This window comes from Syzygium oleosum, unplaced genomic scaffold, assembly GCF_021117445.2.
Source record: "Syzygium oleosum isolate NSW1041296 unplaced genomic scaffold, Sole_v2.1 Sole_v2.32, whole genome shotgun sequence".
Taxonomy (NCBI): Eukaryota; Viridiplantae; Streptophyta; class Magnoliopsida; order Myrtales; family Myrtaceae; genus Syzygium; species Syzygium oleosum.
In genome coordinates this window covers 2,087,937-2,110,706 of record NW_026607516.1, presented here as the reverse complement: position 1 = coordinate 2,110,706, position 22,770 = coordinate 2,087,937, and the positions used below count along the sequence as shown (strand labels likewise).

Sequence of the window (22,770 nt, the reverse complement as noted above, 5' to 3'; positions counted from 1 at the left end):
CCTCGCTAATCAGTTGAGCTTTATTTCCTGTCCATATCATAGATTTCTCCGCTTGTACTTGTGATTTCTCCGTCGTCCACGTCAACCAATACAACCGCGTCAAACTCGGTCCATACTGAGAAGACGTACCAGAAACCACCCACATCCTTCTCCCTTCTTTCTATCTCCCTTCCTTCCCTACCCCTTGGCCCTTATATATATAGTCAAACCACACACCCTCTTTCCTCTTCATAGTCTTCTTCATCTCGACACTCTTCATTACATTCATCTCCTCCGTTTTTCCAACAACAAGCTTCAAGCTTTCCAAGCGGTGATCTTCGACCCCAGAAAAGGAGGAAAAGAGGATGAAGCGAGCCTTGGAAATCACCATAATATCCGCAGAGAACATACGGCTCAACAAAAAGCCCGTGAAGAACGCGGTCGTGGCGGTCCGAGTGGAGCCAGGCCATGAATGCTCGACCAAACCGGCGCCGGACCAAGGAACAAACCCTCAGTGGAACGAGAATCTCGTCGTTGACTTGCCGCTGCATGCAGGCTTCATTACCGTGGAAGTGAAGTGCAAGAGCTCGTCGGGTAGTTACAAGATCGTCGGCGGAGTGACAGTACCGATTTCGGACTTCGCCGGGGATTTTGGCAGACCGGAAGGCTACGTGCACTTTCTGAGTTATAGGTTGAGGGACTCTAATGGCGTGCGGACGGATGGCATCATTAACATTTCAGCGAAAATGGCAAAGCCGGCGCCGACACACATGTATGAGGTTCTGCAGCCGGAGATCGGAGTGCCTGTCGGTGATCAGAGGAAGATGATGGCGGCCGGCGGATTGGTGACTGGAGTCCCAGTTTGGTACGCCCAGCCTTGTAGATATTGAAGCCAGAGCTGATCTAACTAAGTTGACCTTTTGTGTCTAGACTGTTTTCTCTTGAGCTAACATAACAATGTAAACACAATAAGTGCATTTGAAAATCTCCATGGACCGATAACATATCGGTATGAGAAAATAAACACCGTCAATTTGAGGCCGGCCATGCTGTTTCTAAAACGCGACATTTTTTTTGTCTTATCTTTTGTGGTTTCCCTTGGCTCTCAGCTATACAATCTTGCTTCCTAACCATCATAGAGAGCGCATCTACCCGTACATAATAGAAGCAAAAAACTCTGGATTATATATGAACCGATATATATATTCATAACAACAACGGTTAGGAAGCTACTTTTAACTTAGCTTCAAAGTGTTGAAGTTGAGAATATGCGCTATCAAAGTCGTCCATGTGCATCTGGTCACGTCACAGAGGTGAGATTTGTCTTTGAACCGTTGCCTACGTGGGATTAACCAATCAAAGCCACAGATCACATGAGTCTTACTTGTGACCCGGATGGATTTTACAAGTATTAATGATTCATATTATATATGGTCTGTGATTCCAGGTTCATTCAAGTACTTTTCCTTTAGGATACAACTACAACGTGACATAGTTTTAGCTAAAATGAATAGATTTCAAGCATACATGTTAAAAAAAAGGGCTAAAATTGCATTTGGTTTAGCTTCGAGGTGATGTAAAGCCAGTTTCCTGAGGATCTTTAGATGAAGGTGTATTTACTTAAGGAAACAGCATTTGGATATTTGATTTTGGTGTATATTTTGTAAAGCAAACTTTGAAATAAATAAAAAAAAGAGGCAGACAACTGAGTGACCAGAGGCAGAGAGGGTAGAGATATTGGGCGAGCTTCGGCGGCGACCACTGGCGAGCATCGATAGCAATCAAAGGCAACCGTTGGCCAAGCGAGCATTAATGGGCGACCCTCGTTGCAGCAGATCTCGTTGCGACCCTCATCGAAGCTCAGTGAAAGCACTAGGTGAGGAATCTAGCTTCGGCAAGGCTCATCGTCGAGGTCAAGTGACCCAATGCAACGAGCAGCTGGAGTTGTGTGACCTTAGGTGAGGCAACACCAAGGTCGCACAACCTCAAGATTTCCATATCTAGCCTTTTGACAGTTGGGCTTCCTAGTTATGGCCCTTCAACGGTCGGCATGACCCTAGGCAAGGGCCGCTGAGGTTGTGCAACCCTAGGCGAGGCAACGGCAAGGTCGCGTCAGCCTTGCAATGAGTCGTCGAGGTCGCACAACCACCGGCAAGCCAAATCTAGACTTCAGCACCGCGCGAGCCTTACAACAGGTCGCTGAGGCCACGCGACCCCAGGTGACGAGACATCAATGGCGTGCGACCCCAGGCAAACCCACGTTGGCGTCCATCTAGCTCCTCTGAGCCACCTCCACGATGTCTAGATTTGCAGGGAGATGATGAATAGTCGTGAGGGCAAGAGTGGAATATGAAAATATTAGTAGGCGCAATTTTAGAAAAAAAAAGGTTGATTAACCTTGGAAGCTGTCTTCTGAAAATGCTAAAAGCCCATGGTAACTCCCTGTTTGCCTTGGGCTTTCAGTTTTGTCAATACTAGCATCTCTCCAAATTGATCCAAAAAAAAGATTTACTAAATGTTATAACTTTTTCTCGAAAACTTTAAAAGCTCAAATATCTAGGAGAAACTGAATCAAACGCATCATAAATATTATTGTGTATGTGAATTAGAACATGACACGGATTCTATATTTCCAAGTCAAGTGTAATTAATTGCATACTTCGCCATCCACTCGTAATCTCATCTGCATATTGGGAACATACCCTCTCTATAGTCGTGGGGCATTGATTGTTGGAGATTTGTATTCACGAGATTTATCGTGCAACCTCGTTAGTAGTCGCACTGGCGGGTTGACTTTAAAGTAAGTCGTTCTTTTAGATATGTCCAGTCTTTTCTGTGTGCCATCATTCTCACGTAATATCCCAACACCCTCGCGGACGACTTTAAAAGCGACGACCTTTGCCTTTCGTCAGTCAATTTAATATATTTTTAATATATGGGGACAATAAAGAAAGATCCACTCTAAATAAATATATATATTTGTGTGCACGTATGTGTTTGTTATATGTGCTACATATTATGCAATACTCTTATCATTCTATGAGATGAAAAATTTATGTCATTCTAACCAATATCTCAATTTACTGAAGAAAATCAGAAGAATTAAAAAGATAACGATTCAAAAGTAAATTTCCCAAGAGAAGAATATTCTACACTGAAAGCCATAATACACAGTCTTTTTCTTCTGCAGTATATACTGCTATTTATATTAAGAAGACAAACAGATGAAAAACTCATGTGAAAAATATTAGCCATGACACATGTCACTCAATTATTCCTTAACCCATTACCACTCTATAGTTAGATTTACTTAGCTGGGACTAGGGTTAAGGCAGCAAAACGGTTGTGCATTCCTTCATTTGGCTTGTGACACTTGTCTCTGAAGAAAATAATTCCTTCTGCTCTTTTTTCTCCACCTTGCTCTATAGAAACGGAATTGGTTTTGCTGTGGCAATGAGATGAGTTGCACATGTTGCTCTTCACCTTGTGAGAAACCAAAACCTCTTCTTGAATTGTTGAAAACTTCTTTAAATCTGGACATTTCTCTTCTTCTACACCATCCGATGGTTCACCAATATTATTAACCTTATCGGCCACCCTCAAACTAGGATTAGGTGGAAAACCTAGTCCCAGTTTGTATCGTAACCTGCAATGATCAAAGCACGGTAAAGCTTTTGTAAATATGTCAGCAATTTGATGAGTAGTAGGAATATAGCGAACTTCAAGTGACTTGAGAGCGACTTTCTCTCGAATGAAATGAAAATCGATCTCCACGTGCTTTGTCCTTGCATGAAGGACTAGATTCGCTATCAATGAAATAGCCGACCGGTTATCACTGTAAAGCACAGTCGGACCCCTGAGCGGAATACCCAAATCTCTCAATACAAAAGAAACCCATGTAAGATCGGCCGTGGCAAAAGCTAAGGCCCTATATTCAACCTCCATCGATGACCTTGACGCTGTCACTTGCCGTTTTGCGGACCATGAAATGATATTTTTTTTTTGGTAAGGTAAGATGTATATTAACTTTTTAACGCACCACTTACAAAGAGGGGTTAGTCGTACACAAAAACCTCGTACCTAATGGGACACCAATGGTGTTCCAACGGGTAAAAGGTGTGCGACTATTCAAAGCTAAACGCGATCGAAGTGGAGCAAAGGATAGCCAAAACAATGGCTAAGGGAAAACAAGAGCAACAGACAATCTAAAAAGGAAGATCACTCAAAGATTGTTGCTGGGATGCCCCAGTTGCTTTGGATTCTCCGGTTGCGGGGAGTGTCTTCCGCGAGCAAAGGATAGCCAAACCATGAAATGATATTCAATCCCAAGAAAGTGCAAAACCCGGTCGTTGACCTCTGAGTCTCAGAATAACCAGCCCAATCAGAGGCCGCATACCCGTATAAATTCAGTGTGCTATTAGAGTGAAGATAAAGCCCCAGTCGCTGAGTTCCTTTCACATGCTCAACATCCGTTTTAACAGTTTGAAATCACCATTCGTAGGAGAATATATTTTCTGATAGATTTGATTTACTGAAGAAGAGATGTTCGGTCTTGTGATCATTAGATATTGTAATCCACCCGCAAGACTTCTAAAGGAGTGAGGATCATGAAAAGGTTCCATGTTTTGTACCGTTGGATGAGTTTTGATAGGCAATGGGGTCTCAATCGGCTTATTGTCTTGCATTTATGCTTTCTGAAACAAATCACCAGCATATTTAGATTGTGTTAGAAATAGGTCCGGACCCGTAAACTTGGCTACAATACCGAGAAAATAGTGAAGTCGTCCAAGATCTTTCATAGAAAAATTTATGCTTAAAGCTTCTATTAATTCCCGAAGTAGAGATGATGAGCTACCCGTCAAAATAATGTCATCAACGTATAATAATAATACCAAGGTGTGCTGACCCGTGTGAAGAGCAAACAATGACTAATCGGTAGAGCTGCAATGAAATTCTCGTTCCAACAAAAAGTTGCTGAATTTTTCAAACCAAGCTTGTGGAGCTTGTTTTAAACCATATAACACCTTCTTGAGTAAACAAACCGAGTTAGGCATCGTAGAACTCACAAAACCCGGCTGTTGTTCCAAAAACACCGTCTCATTCAATGACCCGTGAAGAAACGCGTTCTACACAGCCAGTTGATGGATAAACCATCCTTTAACAATTGCCACGGAGAGGATAATTCTCACTGTTGCCTGTTTAACCACAGGACTGAAAGTTTCGGTGAAATCAACACCTTCCTCTTGATGGTACCCTTTCGCCACTAATCGTGCTTTTAGTTTATCAAGGTTTCCTTCCGCATCCAACTTGGCTTTGAACGCCCACTTACATCTGACGATATTCATTTATGAAGATCTTGGTACTAGCTCCAATGTTTGATTTAATTCGAGAGCCTCCAATTCTTCTATCATGGCTTTCCTCCAACTCGGGTGACTTAGTGCTCCTTTAACTGCTTTCGCCTCTTTTGGGATCTCACGTGCTGTAGAGAGAACATACTTCGGATTGGGCTTCCTTATTCCCAATTTCAACCTTGTTTGCATTGGGTGAGTATACTGTTGTTGAGTGGATGGAACTGGTAAATCACTTGAGGCAGAGACTGTTGCTTCTTCATGTGTTTCATAGTCTGTGCATGGTTCTTGTGAACCCAACTATGGTTGCTGCACATTTGTCTCATTTGGCAGCTCATAATTTTGTTGTCCAGAGCTGTTATCATCAAATAGAAATCCCATGCTCGTGTGTTGTAATGTTTGCCCTTCACTCACTGTTGTTTTAGATTGTCTAGTAAAGAATTCCACCCCTTGTAACCAAGTCTGATACAACTCCGAATACCCAGGAAAAACAGTTCCCAATTTGTCAGAAAATGGGAATCTCGTCTCATCAAATATCACGTGAGGACTTACATACACCCTTCCTGTAGGCGGATAAAGACATCGATAACCTTTATGTCTCTGACTGTACCCAAGAAAAACACAGGGTAATGAGCGTGGATCGAACTTTGTTGCACCGTACGGTCTAAGGTGTGGATTAGGGGTGAGCATGGTTCCAGGTTCTACCCTGGAACCTAAGAACCTTACTAGTGGGAATATGTAGGTTCCAGGTTCCAAAGTATACATGGTAGTTTTCAAGTTCCAAAAATTGGGGAACCTGTTTCGATGGGTAGGTTCCAGGTTCTAGGTAAGTGGAACCTGGAACCTGAAACCTAAACAAGTTTTTTGTGTTTTTTCTTGGTCTATATCTTTGCATGATCATATTGTGTTTCATGGCGTTAGATAATGAGCATATAATTTGGAAACACTAATCTGAGCTTTCATTTTATGATTTGTTAATGTTTCATATTTTTCGTGTGTCTAAATATAAGTTGTGGTTAATTGATCATAGCAGTAAGTGGTGGTCATTAAAGGTGAAGATTCATTACAATTGTTCAATTAATAATATAGATGGAACCTAAGTAGACTCTGGAACCAACCCTCGAACCTTGATAGGGTAGGTTTCAAGTTCCAAAAAATTATGAACCTATTATCATGGGTAGAACCTATATGGAACATGGAACTGCTCAGCCCTAGTATTGATTCACGTAATGACTTCTCGTTTTAGTTAAATTTATTCGAACAGTAATGTAAGGAAAACTAGTCTTTTGTATTCTCTTTGATGAATGACAATTTTGTTCAGTATTGTTGCGTCCATTTTCGATTTGATGAAATTAAAAAAAAAAAACCTGTTAGACTCTGAAACTTACCTTGGAACCTGTGACAGGATAGGTTCCAGGGTCCAGTTTCTAACGAGTAAGTTCCAGGTTCCAAAAATTGAGGAACCTGTACCTGAGAGTAGGTTCTAGGTTCCATGTGAAACCTGGAACTGCTCATCCCTAGTGTGGATAGCACTCACACTCGAAGACTCGAAGAAACCCATAATCAAGCGCTTTACCAAAGAGCTTACCAAACGGACTACTCTTTCCCAACACCGGTGATGGCAGCAGATTGATGAGAAATGTGGCAGTCAGAAACGCATCGACCCAATAAATCAACGGTACCCGTGCATGGTAGAGCATAGAAAGACCCAAATCAACGATGTGCTGATGTTTCCTTTCGGCATTTCCATTCTGTTCTGGCGTATATGGGCAGGAGACAAACATTTTAATTCATTTCTCATTCAAATGATTAAAAAACCGGCTGCTATTGAATTCCCCTCCACCGTCGCATTGGAAAGATTTAATTCGACTTTCAAATTGGTTCTCAACAAGATTTTGGAACATGACAAAGATCGAGAAGAACTCAGACTTTCTCTTCATTGGATACACCCATGAGAACCATGAAAAACTGTCTATGAAGACTACATAGAATTTAAACCGTTGAAAAGATTCTACCGGGGCAGGCCCCCACACATCACAATAGATTTTTTCAAGCGGTTTACTAGCTAGGGATTCCGAGATATTGAAGGGTAGCTTGCTGCTTTTTCCAACCTGGCAGCTGTTTCAGTATGAGAAAATAACATCCTCAATTTGAGGCCGGCCATGCTGTTTCTAAAACGCGACATTTGTTTGTCTTTTCTTGTATAGTTTCTCTTGGCTCTCAGCTATACAACCTTGCTTCCTAACCATCATAGAGAGAGCATCTACCTGTATATAATTGAGGCAAAAAAACTCTATATTATATTTGAACCGATATATATATTCATAACAATAACGGTTAGGAAGCTAATTTTAACTTAGCTTCAAAGTGTTGAAGTAGAAAATATGCGCTATCAAAGTCGTCCATATGCATTTGGTCACGTCACGGAGGTGAGATTTGTCTCTGAACCGTTACTAATGTGGGTTTATCCAATCAAAGCCACAGATCACATGAGTCTCATTTGTGACCCAGATGGATTTTACAAGTATTAATGATTCATAAAATATATATGGTCTATGGATCCATATTCATTCAAGTGCTTTTCCTTTAGGAGATAATCATAACACGATATAGTTACAGCTAAAATGAATAAATTTCAACCATACATGATAAAAGTGCTAAATTGCATAACACGATATAGTTACAGCTAAATTGAATAAATTTCAAGCATACATGATAAAAGTGCTAAATTGCGTTTGGTTTAGCTTTGGGGAGATGTAAAACCATTTTCCCAAAAATCTTTGGATGAAGGTGTATTTGATGATAGTAAATAGCGTTTGGACATTTGATTTTGGTGTATATTTTGTAAAGCAACTTCAAAGTGAAAAAAAAAAAAAAAAAAGAGGGCAGACAAATGGGCAACCAGAGGCAGAGAGGGTAGGGATAATGGATAAGCTTTGGTGGCAACCACAGGCGAGCATCGATGGCAATCAGAGGTGACCGTTGACCAAGCGAGCATTAATCAGCGACCCTCATCGAAGCAGATCTCGTTGCAACCCTCATCTAAGCTTAGTGAAAGCACTAGGCGATGAATCTAGCTCAGGCGAGGCCCGTTGCCGAGGTCGAGACCCCAGGCTAAGGCCATCAAAGTCAAGTGACCCAGCGTAACAAACTGGCGGAGTTGTGTGACCTTAGGTGAGGCGACACCAAGGTCGCACAATCTCGATATTTTCATATCTAGCCTTTCGACAGTTGGGCTTCCTAGACATGGCCCTTCGACGGTCGGCATGACCCTAGGTAGACCTGTTAAACGGGTGGGTCGGGTCGGGTCATAAATGGTCCGACCTAAATTGACCCATTAACCCGTTTATGACCCATTTATTCATAGTGTAAATATCCCGATCCATACCCGACCCAACCCATGCCCGACCCTACCCATATTGCTAAAACACTTTTATATTTAACATAATCTAGGAATACTTTTTCTTATGATTTTTTTAAAAATTATACTGCTAAAACATTTTATGCAATACAAAGCTAGTGAAAAAATTTTATAATTTTTTTTAAAATTGATGTTCTGTTTGTTTTGCGAAAAATGCGACATTTCTAGAAAATATTTTCCATAAAATCATTATCCAAGAAAATAAAAAAATTTCTGACGTTTGACTGAAACATAAAAATAAACTAGAAAATATTTTTCGATATTTGGTATATAAAATCTGATTTGATTTTACTTTGTGCATTCATTTTAATAATATTAATATTTTTTTTAAATCGAATTTTGAATTATTTTTTCTTTGTATTTTTTTCTTTTTCCTTTATTTTTGGCCGATCGCCGACCGCCGTGGCCGGCGACCGACCACAGGCGAGGCTCCAGCTCGCCTGATTCCGGCGAGCCGAGTCTTGCCAGCCTCGAGCGAGGCTCCACCTCGCCAGATCCGGAGAGGCCTCGGGCGAGCTTGAGTCTCGCCAGCCTCGGGCGAGGCTCTACCTCGCCAGATCCAGCGAGGTTGAGCTCGCCCAAGGCCGGCGAGGTCGAGCTCGCCCGAGGCCTCGCCGGGATCGGGCGAGCCTCGAGGTCGCCGGAATCGGGCGAGCTCGAGGCTCGCCAGATCGGCGAGGCTCGAGCCTCGCCCGAGGCCGGCAAGCTCGAGCTTCGCTGACCTTCGGCGAGGTCATCCCGACCCGGTGGCCGGTCGCAGTGGTCGACCACCGGCCGAAATAAAAAAAAAAGAAAAAGAAAGAAGAGAAAAGAAAAAATAAAAAATAAAAGAAAAAGAGAAAAAATAATTAAATTTCGATTTTTTTTAAACATCTTTATAAAGAGGGAGAGAGTGTGTGGATGGGTCTAGTGGGTGGATTGGACATGGGTTCCAAACTCAACCCATTTAGACCCATTTATCTTTAAGCTTTAAAATTTAAAACCCATTTAAGGTTGACTCTTTAAAATTAAAATGACCCATTTATTTTTAAATGGGTCATATATGGGTTTGAGACCCATTTTGACACCTCTAACCCTAGGCAAGGTCCGCTGAGGTTGTGCGAACCCAGGTGAGGCAACGACAAAGGTCGCGTGAGCCTTGCAACGGGTCGTCGAGGTCGTGCAACCTCAGGCAAGGCAAATATAGACTTCGGCGCCGCGCGAGCTTTACAACAGGTCGCCGAGGCCACGCAACCCCATGTGACAAGACATCGATGGCACGTGACCCAGGCGAACCCACGTTGGCATCCATCCAGCTCCTCCGAGCCACCTCCGCAAGGTCTAGATTTACAGGGAGATGATGAATAGTCGCGAGGGCAAGAGTGGAATATGAAAATATTAGTAGGCGCAAGTTTAAAGAAAAAAAAGTTCATTAACCTTAGAAGTTGTCTTCCGAAAATGCTAAAAGCTCAAGATAAGTCCCTGCCTGCCTTGGGCTTTCAGCTTTGCCAATGCCGGCATCTCTCCAAATTGGCCACAAAAAAAAAAATTTACCAAACGCCCTAACTTTTTTCCGAGAACTTTAAAAGCTCAAAGTTCCCTAGAAAAACTGAATCAAACGTATCATAAACATTATTGCATACGTGAATTAGAACATGACACGGATTCTATGTTTCCAAGTCAAGCTTAAATAATTGCATCTTCCGCCATCCACTCGTATTCTCATCTGCATATTAGGCACATACCCTCTCTATAGTCGTGGGGCATTGATTGTTGAAGATGGTATCCACGAGATTTAACGTGCAGGCTCCTTAATAGTCGCACAGGCGGATTGACTTTAAAGTAAGTCGGTCTTTTAGATATGCCCAGTCTTTTCGTGTGTCATCATTCTCATGTAAATATCACAACACCCGCGCGGACGACTTAAAAAGCGACGACCTTTGCCTTTCGTCAGTTAATGTAAATATCACCTCATCGGCGATAGACAGACCCTTTATATTTTTTAATATTTGGGACAATAAAAGAAAGATCCACTCTAAATAAATATATATATTTGTGTGTATGTATGTGTTTGTTACATGTGCTGCATATTATGCTCTCTTATCATTCTATGAGATGAAAAATTCATGTCATTCTTACCGATATCTCAATTTACCAACTCTTATTTGAGTTTATTAATCTTTATTTGAATGGTTAATACCATGAAAAACCCCAAACTGGTATATTTGTGATAAATTTACCAAAAACTAATTTTTTGACGCATAAAAACCCCAAACTTCTACACTTATGACAAATTTACCTTTCGTTAAATTGAATTAATACAAAAAAAAAATCACAAACTCGTATACTTGTGACAAACGGAGAATAAAATCACAAACTAATACATCTATCAACTGTCACGTGTCATTAACTCAGTAATTTGACAGTAAAATTTAACGTAGAGTAAATTTATCACAAGTGTACCGATTTGAGTTTTTTGGTGATCAAAAAATTAGTTTGAGGTAAATTTATTACAAGTGTACCAGTTTGGGGTTTTTCGTGATATTAACCCTTATTCGAAAGTTCTCAATTGAATTTTTTTTGATTAATTTATCAATTAATCGTGGATTACCAAACAATTCTCTTTTGAAGTTACATTTACTTTAATTTATCAACTTTTGTTCTCGATTATCATTTTTTTTTATTTATCTTTCGACTAAACTCCTTAAATTTGTTCATTCACTTATGAACTTTTTGTCTGACACGTTATTTTTTTTACGCACGAAAAAGGAATCGCGCTACTTCAACGCACTAAAACCTTCAACGAAGTTCATAACCAAGCTTTAAGGAATCAATCCTTCCGCAACAGACTTCGAACTCTACATAAAACTAACATGAAGGACCTCTTCGAGTTCATTCGAGGATGCAATCGGTGTCGGCGAGGTTTCAGTAAAGAAGGAGCTCATCAATGACCGCGAGATTGTCTCTGGTCTTCGAGATTCCCCAAAATATCTTCTCGGCGTCGCTCTTCCCCTTCTCCTTTATCAACCGGCCAAGCGGAGTCAAGAAGCCTGTCCGGCTCGCTGCGCACCGGAACCTGGAATCGGCTGGTCAAGAGAGCGAGGGTGCAGTGGACCGGTTGGGAGGGAAGTGGAAGAGGAAGCGAAGCGGATGTGGTGGCAGCGGTGAGAGATGACTCGAAGGAGAAGGTGAAGCCATGGATGGTTCTCTTCTCAGTCTCAGTTCTTCTCACTCTCGAAGCTCCACGTTCGAAGACGATGATATGTGCAACGCACAAAGTGTGGATAAACCGAGCAGGTGATCCGCTGTCGTTTAGGCAAACTAAGATGGACGATGTTCTATTTCCCTTTTGATATCTCCCTTTCTTCGACCATCTCTTTCTTGCTCTCTTCGAATCCAACCGCTGAGATTGATTCTAGGAAAATTAGATTCTAGTCATAGCTCAAGAACATATGGAGATTCGTAAACAATTTTAGATAAACAACGCGTCCTTCTACCACAATCCCATCATACTATGTATAAAATGAGATTATATATGATTTTCACTTTTATAACCAATTTATTTTAATTGCCAAGGCAAAAATTAATGGATATTTCTTTTCACTTTTCGTCTCTCTTTGACCAGTGGGAAGCTATGCTGATGACAAAAGAGCTTGTCAATGGTGGCCCCAGTTGAAGTCTACTTAGCTACCTATGCGATAGTGGTCGACTGAGTGAAGATTTGTCTCTATGCAAACGACGATTAATGCCTTGTACAGGATGGGTGGGATGGGGGATGTTGAAAAGATTAAGTAGACCCTTTCGATTAAAATGTAAATAAATAACAAATTTACTAAACAGTACATAATTTACTTACTAGTGAATTATATTCTAATCAAGCCATTAAGGGGTTTGCTCTCCTTGTTACCAAAAAAAAAAAATTGCCCCGAATTGCATTATGTAACCAACATATATGTAATCATCTTCTTTAAAACTACATGTTACCTTTATAATTTATTTAATTTTTCATTGGACCTATGTAAATATTCTCATTTAACCAGATTATGTTCTATAAAAATTAGATTCTAATCATCGCTCAAGAACATATGGAGATCCATATGCTATCTTAGATAAACAACGCAACCTTCTACCACAATCCCATCATACTATATATAAAACGAGATTATATATGATTTTCATTTTTATAATCAATTTATTTTAATTGCCAAGGCAAAAGTTAATGGATATTTCTTTTCATTTTTCGTCTTTCTCTGCCCAATGGGAAGCGCTGCTGATGACAAAAGAGCTAGTCAATATTGGGCCAGTTGACGTCTACTAAGACTGCGCATGGCAACCATTCTGTGTCCGGGAATAGATTCTGCTAAGAAATGATTCTTTTTAATTCTGTGCCCGGAAAGAATTTCTAAGCATTTGAAGGCGTTTGGTAACTGTCCAAAATTTCTATTCTTAGAATAGAAAAAGAACGGAAATGCGTTTGGTAACTACACAAAATTTCATTTTATTAATAATATTTTGAATTTTTTAATATTTCTTTCTTTTTTTCCTTTTTTTCTTTTTTTTTTCCTTTCTTTCCCTTCCCTTCCTTGGCCATGGCCGGTCGCCGGCGCTGGCGACCGACCACAGGCCAGGGCCGGCGAGGGCGTCGCGGCCCTCACCGCCGACCTCGCCTTGGCTGGGCGAGGCCTCGCCGTCGCGACTGCGAGCTGCCCTCGCCCAGGCGGCAAGGGCCGCGACTCCCTCGCCAACCTTGGCCTTTGGCCGGTCGCCGGCGGGCGGCGGGCGGCAGGCCAAAGAACAACAACAAACCAAAAAAAAAAAGGATAATCAAGGAGAATCAAAAATTGAAAATTTGTTCCAGAATCAAGAAGCTACTTTTTTTTGTTTCTTGATTCTCTTCCAAAACTGGGAACAATTTTTTGCAAAATTATGCCCAGGCACAAAAAATTTAACAAACAGATTTCTGTTCCCAAACTGATTCTGGGAACAAAAGAACATAAATTTTTACTATTTGGCAAGTCGCCAAATAGGCCCTAAGCTACCTAGGCGATAGTGGTCGACTGAGTGAAGATTTGTCTCTATGCAAACGACGATTAATGCCTTATAACGGATTGGATGGGGGATGTTGAAAAGATTAAGTAGACCCTTTCAATTAAAATGTAAATAAATAACAAATTTACTAAACAGTAAATAATTTCCCTACTAGTGAATTATATTCTAATCAAGCCATTAAGAGGTTTGCTCTCCTTGTTAACAAAAAAAAAATTTGCCCCGAATTGCATTATGTAACCAACATATATGTAATCATCTTCTTTAAAACTACATGTTACCTTTATAATTTATTTAATTATTCGTTGGATCTATGTAACTATTCTCATTTAACCAAATTATGTTCTCTTAAGAAAATCGTGCACACACTAGTAATCTAGAAAGTGAAAACCTAACAAATGGGAACCCCAGCTGTTAATGCATTTGTTTAGATCATTACATTGTACACATGAACGAGGATCATTGGCATGGATAAGGCACATTTTTGCAACCAAACATGCCTTTCTTACTTAACAGTAAATTCATGCATCATCCTTTAAGTTCTATACAGATCCGTATTGATTCTGGGTGAGCATGGGTACAGGGTAGAATAAAAAACCACACCAAACGGGCCATAAAAACTGATCCGATTCCCGGTTCCAAAAAAAGTGAAATCGTTACGGTGCAATTCGGTTCCCAGTTCCTGAGTAAGAACTGAACCGAAGAATTGGACCAGGAACCGATGAATCGCAGTTACACATTTTGAGTTTTGAATTATTTATTTTTATTTTATGTGTTCATCTTTTATAAATTGTTGTTATTGATAAATGATGATTTTTATTATTGTGTTCACTTTCATCTTGCTTAACTAAAAATGAAAGAAAAAAGGAAGGAAAAAATGAAACAAACAAAGAAAAAAATAGGTCGATTCCCTTGTATAAAGTGGTCTATGCTCAGAACAAAACTTGGCTAATGCAGGTATTCAGTCCCCTTGGTGTTCCATATGAGACTCTTAGATCTCAACAAATGCAGGCATTCAGTCCCCTTGGTGCCCCTTGCAGGACTCTCATAACTTAGCGAATGCAAGTATTTAGTCCCCTGTAGTGCCCTCATAGGTCATACCCTGTCGAGAACAACTTTTAATATCTAACTAAATTCTTATCTATCGAGATCGATTTTTAGCATATAGCTAAATTCTTACATGTTGGGACTAACTTTTAGCATCTAGCTTAATTCTTACTCTGAACATAACGCTTTCTGGCCTCATTATCAGAATAAGGTACTATCTTACTATTCTAACATCCCTAATACCATACAGGAACCAATCGACAGAGTGGGTTTCAAGTTTCAAGGTATTGGAACACTGGGGAATCGGTTCTGACAGGACAGGTTCTAAGTTTTAGGTGGAACCTTAACTGATTCTGAAACCGCTCACCTCTAATATTAGTAACTTGGTAATCGTATTATTATCGTGCTCGTATTTTTTTTTTTTGTGAATTTAATGAGTTTTGAATGAGAACTTTAGGATTGTGACACTACACCCGAGAAGGTGCAATCATTGATGTGCCTTCTAGATACCATACAAATTTGCTCAACTGTCACACAAACAAATTATTCACACTTTCGGTCCGAAACTATTTTCCACATCTAATATGATATGTATATTGACTTTACATATAATATGTATTGACTTAAAGACTCGGATCACGACTTGATAATCAAAGCGCGAGAGGGCATATCCAGATCATATCCAACGTGATGCGAGTGACATTAATTAATTCAACATACGTCAACTCGTGAACATATCATCTTCGATCGCAGGCAAAGACGACTTGCAGAGCGACCTCGAGAGCTGTATTAAATTTGTCTGACACGGATGCAACGACGCACAGGAACCGCAGCTTGACTTGTTAGTCGCCCCAAAACAATTCGCAAAAATTGTCTCAAAAATCTTAAATTTATTATACTTTTGCTAATTCAGTCCTAAACTTTTTAAGTTTGTCAATTCAGTTATAAACATTTTCACTTCTTACCAATTAAGTTCATTCAGCCAATTTTGGCCGGCTGACGCTGACGTGACAATTTTTAAATACTTTTTTCGAATTTTTTAATTTTTTTAATTTTTTTTTTCTGCATTCTTCCCTCTGGCCGGTCCGGCAACCGGCCAGAGGCGCGGGCCGGTGAGGTTGACCTTGCTGGCCTCTAGTGAAGCTCACCCCCGTCGGCCACTGGCAAGGGCGAGCCTCGCCCGGCCACAACGAGGTGAAACCTAGCGATGGCGAGGTTGGCCTCACAGTGGTTGGGCGAGGCCGGCCAGCGCCGTTGTAGGTCGGCTTTGCCTTGGCTGGGTGAGGTCAGCCTGGCAACGGCGGGCGAGGCTTGCCCTCGTTAGTGACCGGCGGGGGCGAGCTTCGCTAAAGGCCGGCAAGGTCGACCTCGCTAGCCAGCGCCTCTGGCCGGTTGCCGCTCATCGGACTGGTCAGAGGGAAAAAGGCAAATATATATATATTAAAAAAATTTAAAAATTTTGGAAAAAAATATTAAAAAATTCGAAAAAAATATTTAAAAATTGCCAAAATTTTTAAATATTGCCCGGATGAACTCAATTAGCAAGAAATGAAAAGGTTTAGAACTGAATTGATAAACTTAAAAGATTTATGATTGAATTGGTAAAAGTGCAATAGGTTTAGGACTTTTTGGATAATTTTCCCAAAACAATTCGCAAATCCTGCTCTCTTTTTGTCTGGCGGACGGAAGAAAGAGACAATAACTCCAAAGGAGGGTGAAGATGTCGAATACATATGCTGCGTCATGATCTAGTCACCACCATGTTTTCAAAGGCTAAAGATATTGTAAATTTATGACTCTTGCGTTGACATATGGTCATCATCTTCGTTGACTTATCTTGACGGAAGTCTTTCTTTTTTTTTACGTGGGCATCAGCTCATGCAGCAGATGGCGTTGCTGACACTACGCACGACATGCCATCGACCACGTCGCGTGCGATGTTGAACTAGAACAATGATTAGGTTGAGATCTCGAATTCTCTCTCTAGGTCGACAAAAAGAACCCATTTGCTAAAAGCAAAAGGGTTCATATCACAAAAAAATTTTAATTAATATATTTATTTTAATTTTATTCAAAATTAATTTTTTGATCATGAAAAATCTTAAACTGATACATCTGTGACAAATTTACCCCAAACTAATTTTTTGACCATCCAAAATCCCGAACTGATACATTTATGATAAATTTACCTCTATTTATTTCCATTAAATTGAATTAATACCACAAAAAATCATAAATTAGTATGCCTGTGACAAACGGAGGGTAAAATATAAAATTGATACATCCGTTAATTGCCGCATGTCATTTAACAAAGCAATTTGACAATAAAATTTAACGAAAATAAACTGAGGGTAAATTTATCACAGGTGTACCAGTTTGGAGTTTTTTGTGTTCAAAAAATTAGTTTGGGGTAAAATTATCATAAGCGTACCAGTTTGGAGTTTTTCGCGGTATTAACCCAAAGCAAAAACAATTGCACAACTTTCTTTTGCGTAAGAAAGAGAAAGCAGGTGGGAGAGTGATCACATCGAGATCAATCCTTTCTTTTGGCACGTACTCCTTCGCGCAGCCAAACGCACCAAAAACTTCATTGTTTCGAGTTAAAACGACTTCGCGTGTGTATTGAGGTCAAGTCAAGCGTTCCATCCTCATAGTAATTCTCATTATTATCCAAATAGATAACACCAATGCCTTGCTAGATCCACTTTTTTGGTTATCTTGTTTGGTGAAGATTATTACCTTTAAATTTCGATACGTGGACTCACTTTGTACTAATGCAATTTCTGGATCACTACACATTAGCAATATCTGAAAAGATGAAATGATTCTTTCATAAATAATAGGGAAAATAATATAAATAATTTTTAAACTTTGGCCCAACGTGCGATATCATTCTTGGACTTTAACTATTAGTAAATGTTCAATGTAGTCCTTCTGTTTGCTCAAACGACATACCATATGTTATTTAATGTCGTGGATTGTTATATGTTTAGTTGAATTTTTGAATATGATGAGTCAATGGTCTATCTTTTTATGCATCTACTTTAAAAAGGGAAAACAAAAATTAGGGCATTAACATGTTTATCGTTATTTTGATGACGTGAATTATTATATCATGATTTAATATGAATATCTTACTTGGATAATATATGTATAACATTTTTTGCTTGTCCATATTCAAACTTAACAGATTAGAAGCCACATCAGTACATTTCATCAATTAGACTTAATAGAAGGATGACATTAAACATTTTCATATAGTTTAGGGACTAAATTAAACATTTACCAATAGTTTAAAGATTACATTGAACAAATTAAAAGTTTAGGGACAACGTTACACATCAGACCAAAGTTCAAGGATCATTCGTATCATTTTACCTAAATAATAAGAGGTCTATGTCATAAATTCTAAAATACCCGTTCGCATCAGTAGACATTAATGAGATAGTTTGGCTTCTGATGATGCTAAAAGGAGGTCCGCTTCAAGAGTTTAAGTTATTAAATGAAGAAACAGACATATATACAGTGCAACTCTTCAACGGATACTGGAATTCCATTATATGTTTTCTTCCTCAACTTTCAAATGGCGGTATAGTTATCCATGGATGGGATCTAACATAACCTAGACAAGCAGCACGCGTAGGCGACAAATTCCAACTTAAGGTTAAAGCAACAAATAATTACATCATCTGCCATTGAGAAGAGACTAATAATGAACAATAATTAACAACCGCAAACAAGATAATAATAATACTTAGTTCTCTTTTTTTTTTTAAAAAGTCAGCTGTACGCATCTAGTGCACAAATTAGCTGCATGTCCTTGGGCCCCTAAATCAGATTTATCCATCGAATTAAGACTTGAAAATGCACGTATTTGATTTCATGTAAAAAAATTGTCACGTATTTTTGCTTTTATTTCCGAAGATCAAAGGAAATAACTCCTGGACAAGGCAAATCGGTGATCTTCAAATAGTTAGGGTATAGCTAGGTTACGTAGCTTAATTGTTCATAAATGCCTCGTCAATCCAGACTCCTAGCTATACTCGCGCGTGGGGAAGCATTTACATGTTTAGATAGAAAACGGGACGTTATTTAAACATTTTACCTAGTTTTCATAATTATTATTCAAATAATGCAGAGCATCCACTTATAACTTTAGCCCATTATTTTATATTTTCTTGGTTCACACAATTTGAATATTCAACAAATTTCGAAATTTTCATTGATTGTTTAAAGAATAGAGTTTTTCTATGCTAGTAGTCCAAGGCAAATGCAAGTGCCTAACGACTATCAAGCCAATCACTTTCCCGGAAACTTCATTGCCATTATTTCGTTTCTCCATTTTGAAAAATTCCAGGAGGTGGAACCACCAAAATCCTCAACCACTTTCATGATTAAGGATGTTTTACCACATTACTAGGAAAATTGTTGGGGCAAAAGTTTACTCTGATTAGTTGATTACAACATCGCGAGCCTAAAATTGGAAAAGCTTCCTTATTAATGTCTCACCTAATTTAAGTAATTCTCGAAGTAATAACCTTTGAGGTGGTTTCGGGGAAATTACGAGAATTATCTCGTTGTAACCGAGTAATTATCAAAACTAGAATTCTGAGGCAATTGCAAGGAAATTACCTAGGTACAATTTTATGGTATTTCAAATCACGTGTCGTAATTGGAAAGTAAAGGCTCTAGAGGTGGTTTCGAAGAAAGTACAAAAACCTTCCTTATATGTATATATATGACCATTATTCAAGACCGCATCGTCTTATGTGAGTGTGCACTCAAAAAAGCGTATATATTTTCTAGTCCTGGTCTTTCTCGGATCCCGATGATCTCCTCGTCGCGATCAAAGAAGAATCGTTCCATAAATACATATATATCGTCGTCTCCTAATCCTGTAAAAGCTCACCCATGAGTATCACAAAGACGTCAGGCATGGTCATCACTCACGATCGCAGCTTGGAAGTCACAGTCATCTCCGGCGAAGACCTCCGCATCAACGACAGGCCCATCAAAAACAACGCCTTCGTCACCGTCAAGGCCGACTCTTGCTGCTCGCCATCGTCGCATGACTCGACTAAACCCGACGCCCAGGGTGAGAGCTACCCTTACTGGAACGAGAAGCTCCAGGTGGACTTGCCCGCAGGATCGTGCTACGTCATTGCCGAGGTCCGCCAGAGGAGCTCCTCGGCTGAGGACAGTCTTGTCGGGATGGCGAGGATTCCCGTGTCGGACTTCGTCAGAGGCTACACGCCGGAGAATTATCTGCATTTCTTGAGTTACAGGCTGAAAGACGCCAAAGGCCTACGCAACGGGATCATCAATATCTCGGTGAGGGTCGTCACGTCGCCGTATAAAGGGGCTTCATCATCTTCATCGACGTCGATGCCAGAGTTCAGGATTCCGGTGGATCGGGAGAAGACCGGCGGGACAGTGACTGGCGTGCCGGTTTGGTATCCCAATCGATGGAAATCTTGAAAAACACTCTGTTTCGATTCTAAACTTGCAGTTGGAAAAGAAGGTATCAAAGGTTGATGAGTTTGGGAGTCTCTGGTTACGGCCTGGTTTTAGGTCAACAAAGTGATGGTCTTGTTGGTGGAGCGTCAAGCGTATAACGGTGTAAGTGCACATATTGATTTTGTAAACTTTATTACTTTAATGTTTTGGGGGTCCGCTATTTGATTGGTTCGATCTCCGTTAGAGGGTTTAGAGGGTGAATAATAAATATCCGATATGAGAAAATGTCCTTCTTATAGTGGCCATAAAGAAAATCATGACTTATTTTCTGCCTTTAAACGTCTCTCCGTCTCTATATCACAAGGCACACTAAATTGGTGCCTCCTTTTCATCTCGAAATCTTGTCAAAATATGTCACTAGACCATTTTATTTATTAAGATAAATGGAAATTTACCCAATTAATTATAATCATATTATACGGATGCCAACTCAATCCTAAACTTTCTAATTTTGTCAATCGAGTCATGAATCTTTACGCGAAATTTCAATGTAGTCGTTTCGGTCAATTTTCGCGGGAAATTATTGACGTAACGGTGTCCCAACTAGGACGGCCGGTGGTGACTGGATCGCCACGTTAGCACTTTCTGGAGAAAATTGACCGAAGTTTAGAATTGAACTGGAACTCGTATAATAGGTTCAGGATTGATTGGATAATTTTTCCTAAACAACAACATTAGTATTCTACAGTAAAATCAAAATAGACAGAAATGTCTATCTTGACTAATCCCACAAATGTCTACCTTTCGAAGAGATGTGGATAATATTGAGATGGACTTGGACATTAATTAACAAAGTCAAAGCATGACCGCGTGTCGCCCACGAGTTCACCGAATCCGCTCCACCGTGGACTTACCCGTGGCGATCCTTATCTACTTGTTCAAAATCTTTGGGCAGTTACACAGTATGATTTTAGGGGGAACCATTGAAAAATGTTCTCTGTTGGCGTATAAGATAAGGTAGAGAATATAAAAATATCACGCGGTGGCACCGCACAAGGACAATGAAATTTGCCGGCCCATATGGTTCATAATTTATATATATGAAATTTAGGTGGGGCAATGGACATTAACTGATTTATGCTGTGATATTCCGAATTTCGATTCATTTTTGAGATTTATAAAACGTGTATTTCGTCAGTATGCTTATGGTAAAATCTCGCCCGGAACTGATCACTCTTGGGTTTTTTTTTTTTAAATTAGAAATTTCGCTAGAATCGCACTCGATCGAATTTGGCCGTTATTTAGAGCCCGAACTTTGGTGTCGAATTTCTCGGATTTCGTGACGAATTTAATTGAACGGTGTCGATATTATTGTGGCCAGCGTCGATATTGCTCGAAATTGGTGAAAAGTGAAATTTGGACCGAGTGCAGATTTTTGACTAGTAGACCTCCCTCTTAGTGTATTTTAGTTAGTGTTTTTGGCATTTTCCTAATTTATAAATTAGGATTTTTCGTGGACCGTCGGATCGACTTCTAGTTTGAACGTGGGCCGTTGGATCGCACTCATTGAGTTGACTCTCTCTCTCTCTCTCTCTCTCTCTCTCTCTCTCTGTGCGCGCCCCTCCCCCTCTGCCCATGGAGACCTACCCACCCACTCTCCTTCTCTCTCTTCTCTTTCTTTCTTTTCTTCTTCCTTCCTTCTTCTTCTTCCTCCTTTCCCTTTCGCCCGCTGCTCCTGATCCCCTTCTGCCCGACCGCCGCTCACCCAGCCGCAGCTCGCCGACCATTCGCCTAACCGCCGTGCATCGCCGTCCGGTCGTTTGTCGCCGCCAGGACCGCCGTCCGCCGGCCAGCTCAGCTTCGCCCAGGCGCCTGCAGTCCCGCCACGCCACCCCCGGCTGCTCCATCTCCACCGCGACACCCCCTCTCCTCCCTTTCCCCTGTTCGCCCGACTCCTCTGTTCGCCTCACCCACGACCGCTGCACGTCGCCGTTCCGGCCGCCGTTGCCCCCACCTGCTCGCCGCCACCACCCCAGCTTCCCCCCCAGGCCGCCGTTGCCACTGCTGCTCCGGCGACGACGCATCTGCCTCCTTGTCGGCCCCTATTCTGGCCGAGTCCTCCGCCGCCCCAGCTCGCCGGCCGCACGCTTGACCAGCTCGCCGTTGCCATCGACCGCTCGCCCAACTCGCCGGCCGTGTCGCCCAGCTCGCCCAGGCCGTCGCCCGTCCGCCTGGCCGTTGCCCCGGGCCGTGGCCGAGCCGTCCCAGCCGGTGCCCTTGCCGTGCCGAGTGCCTCGCCCGTGGCCTAGGGCCATGCCGAGGCCTTGCCCGTTGGCCGGCCGCTGTGCCCTCGCCCGCGTCGAGCCCGCCGTTGCCCCGACCGGCCATTTGGCCCCCTTGTTGGTTTTCCTTGGGCCAAAACCTAGGTAAGTGACCTCTTATTCCCTACTTAGTATTTTGGGTATTATTAGACTTGTTTAGGGGTTGACGAGG

At 41.0% G+C, this 22,770-nt stretch overlaps 1 protein-coding gene across 2 annotated transcripts; it reads left to right on the top strand.

Annotated features, from left to right (window-relative positions):
- Positions 1-218: 218 nt before the first annotated feature.
- On the top strand, positions 219-14,255 carry LOC115691766 (BON1-associated protein 1-like). 2 transcript variants are annotated; one of them, XR_008814809.1, is made up of 2 exons: positions 219-945; positions 14,152-14,255. XR_008814809.1 is itself a non-coding variant. In XM_030618494.2 (1 exon), the coding sequence occupies exon 1, from the start codon at positions 345-347 to the stop codon at positions 867-869; it is 525 nt and encodes a 174-aa protein (XP_030474354.1). In that variant the 5' UTR covers positions 219-344; the 3' UTR covers positions 870-1,040. The 2 variants fall into 2 exon arrangements, 1 of the variants encoding a protein (XP_030474354.1); XM_030618494.2 differs by lacking the exon at positions 14,152-14,255 and having other exon boundaries at positions 219-1,040.
- Positions 14,256-22,770: the final 8,515 nt, after the last annotated feature.

Excerpts from the sequence above, each read along its gene's own strand:
- LOC115691766 (XM_030618494.2), top strand. The coding sequence starts at position 345 with ATGAAGCGAGCCTTGGAAATCACCATAATATCCGCAGAGAACATACGG.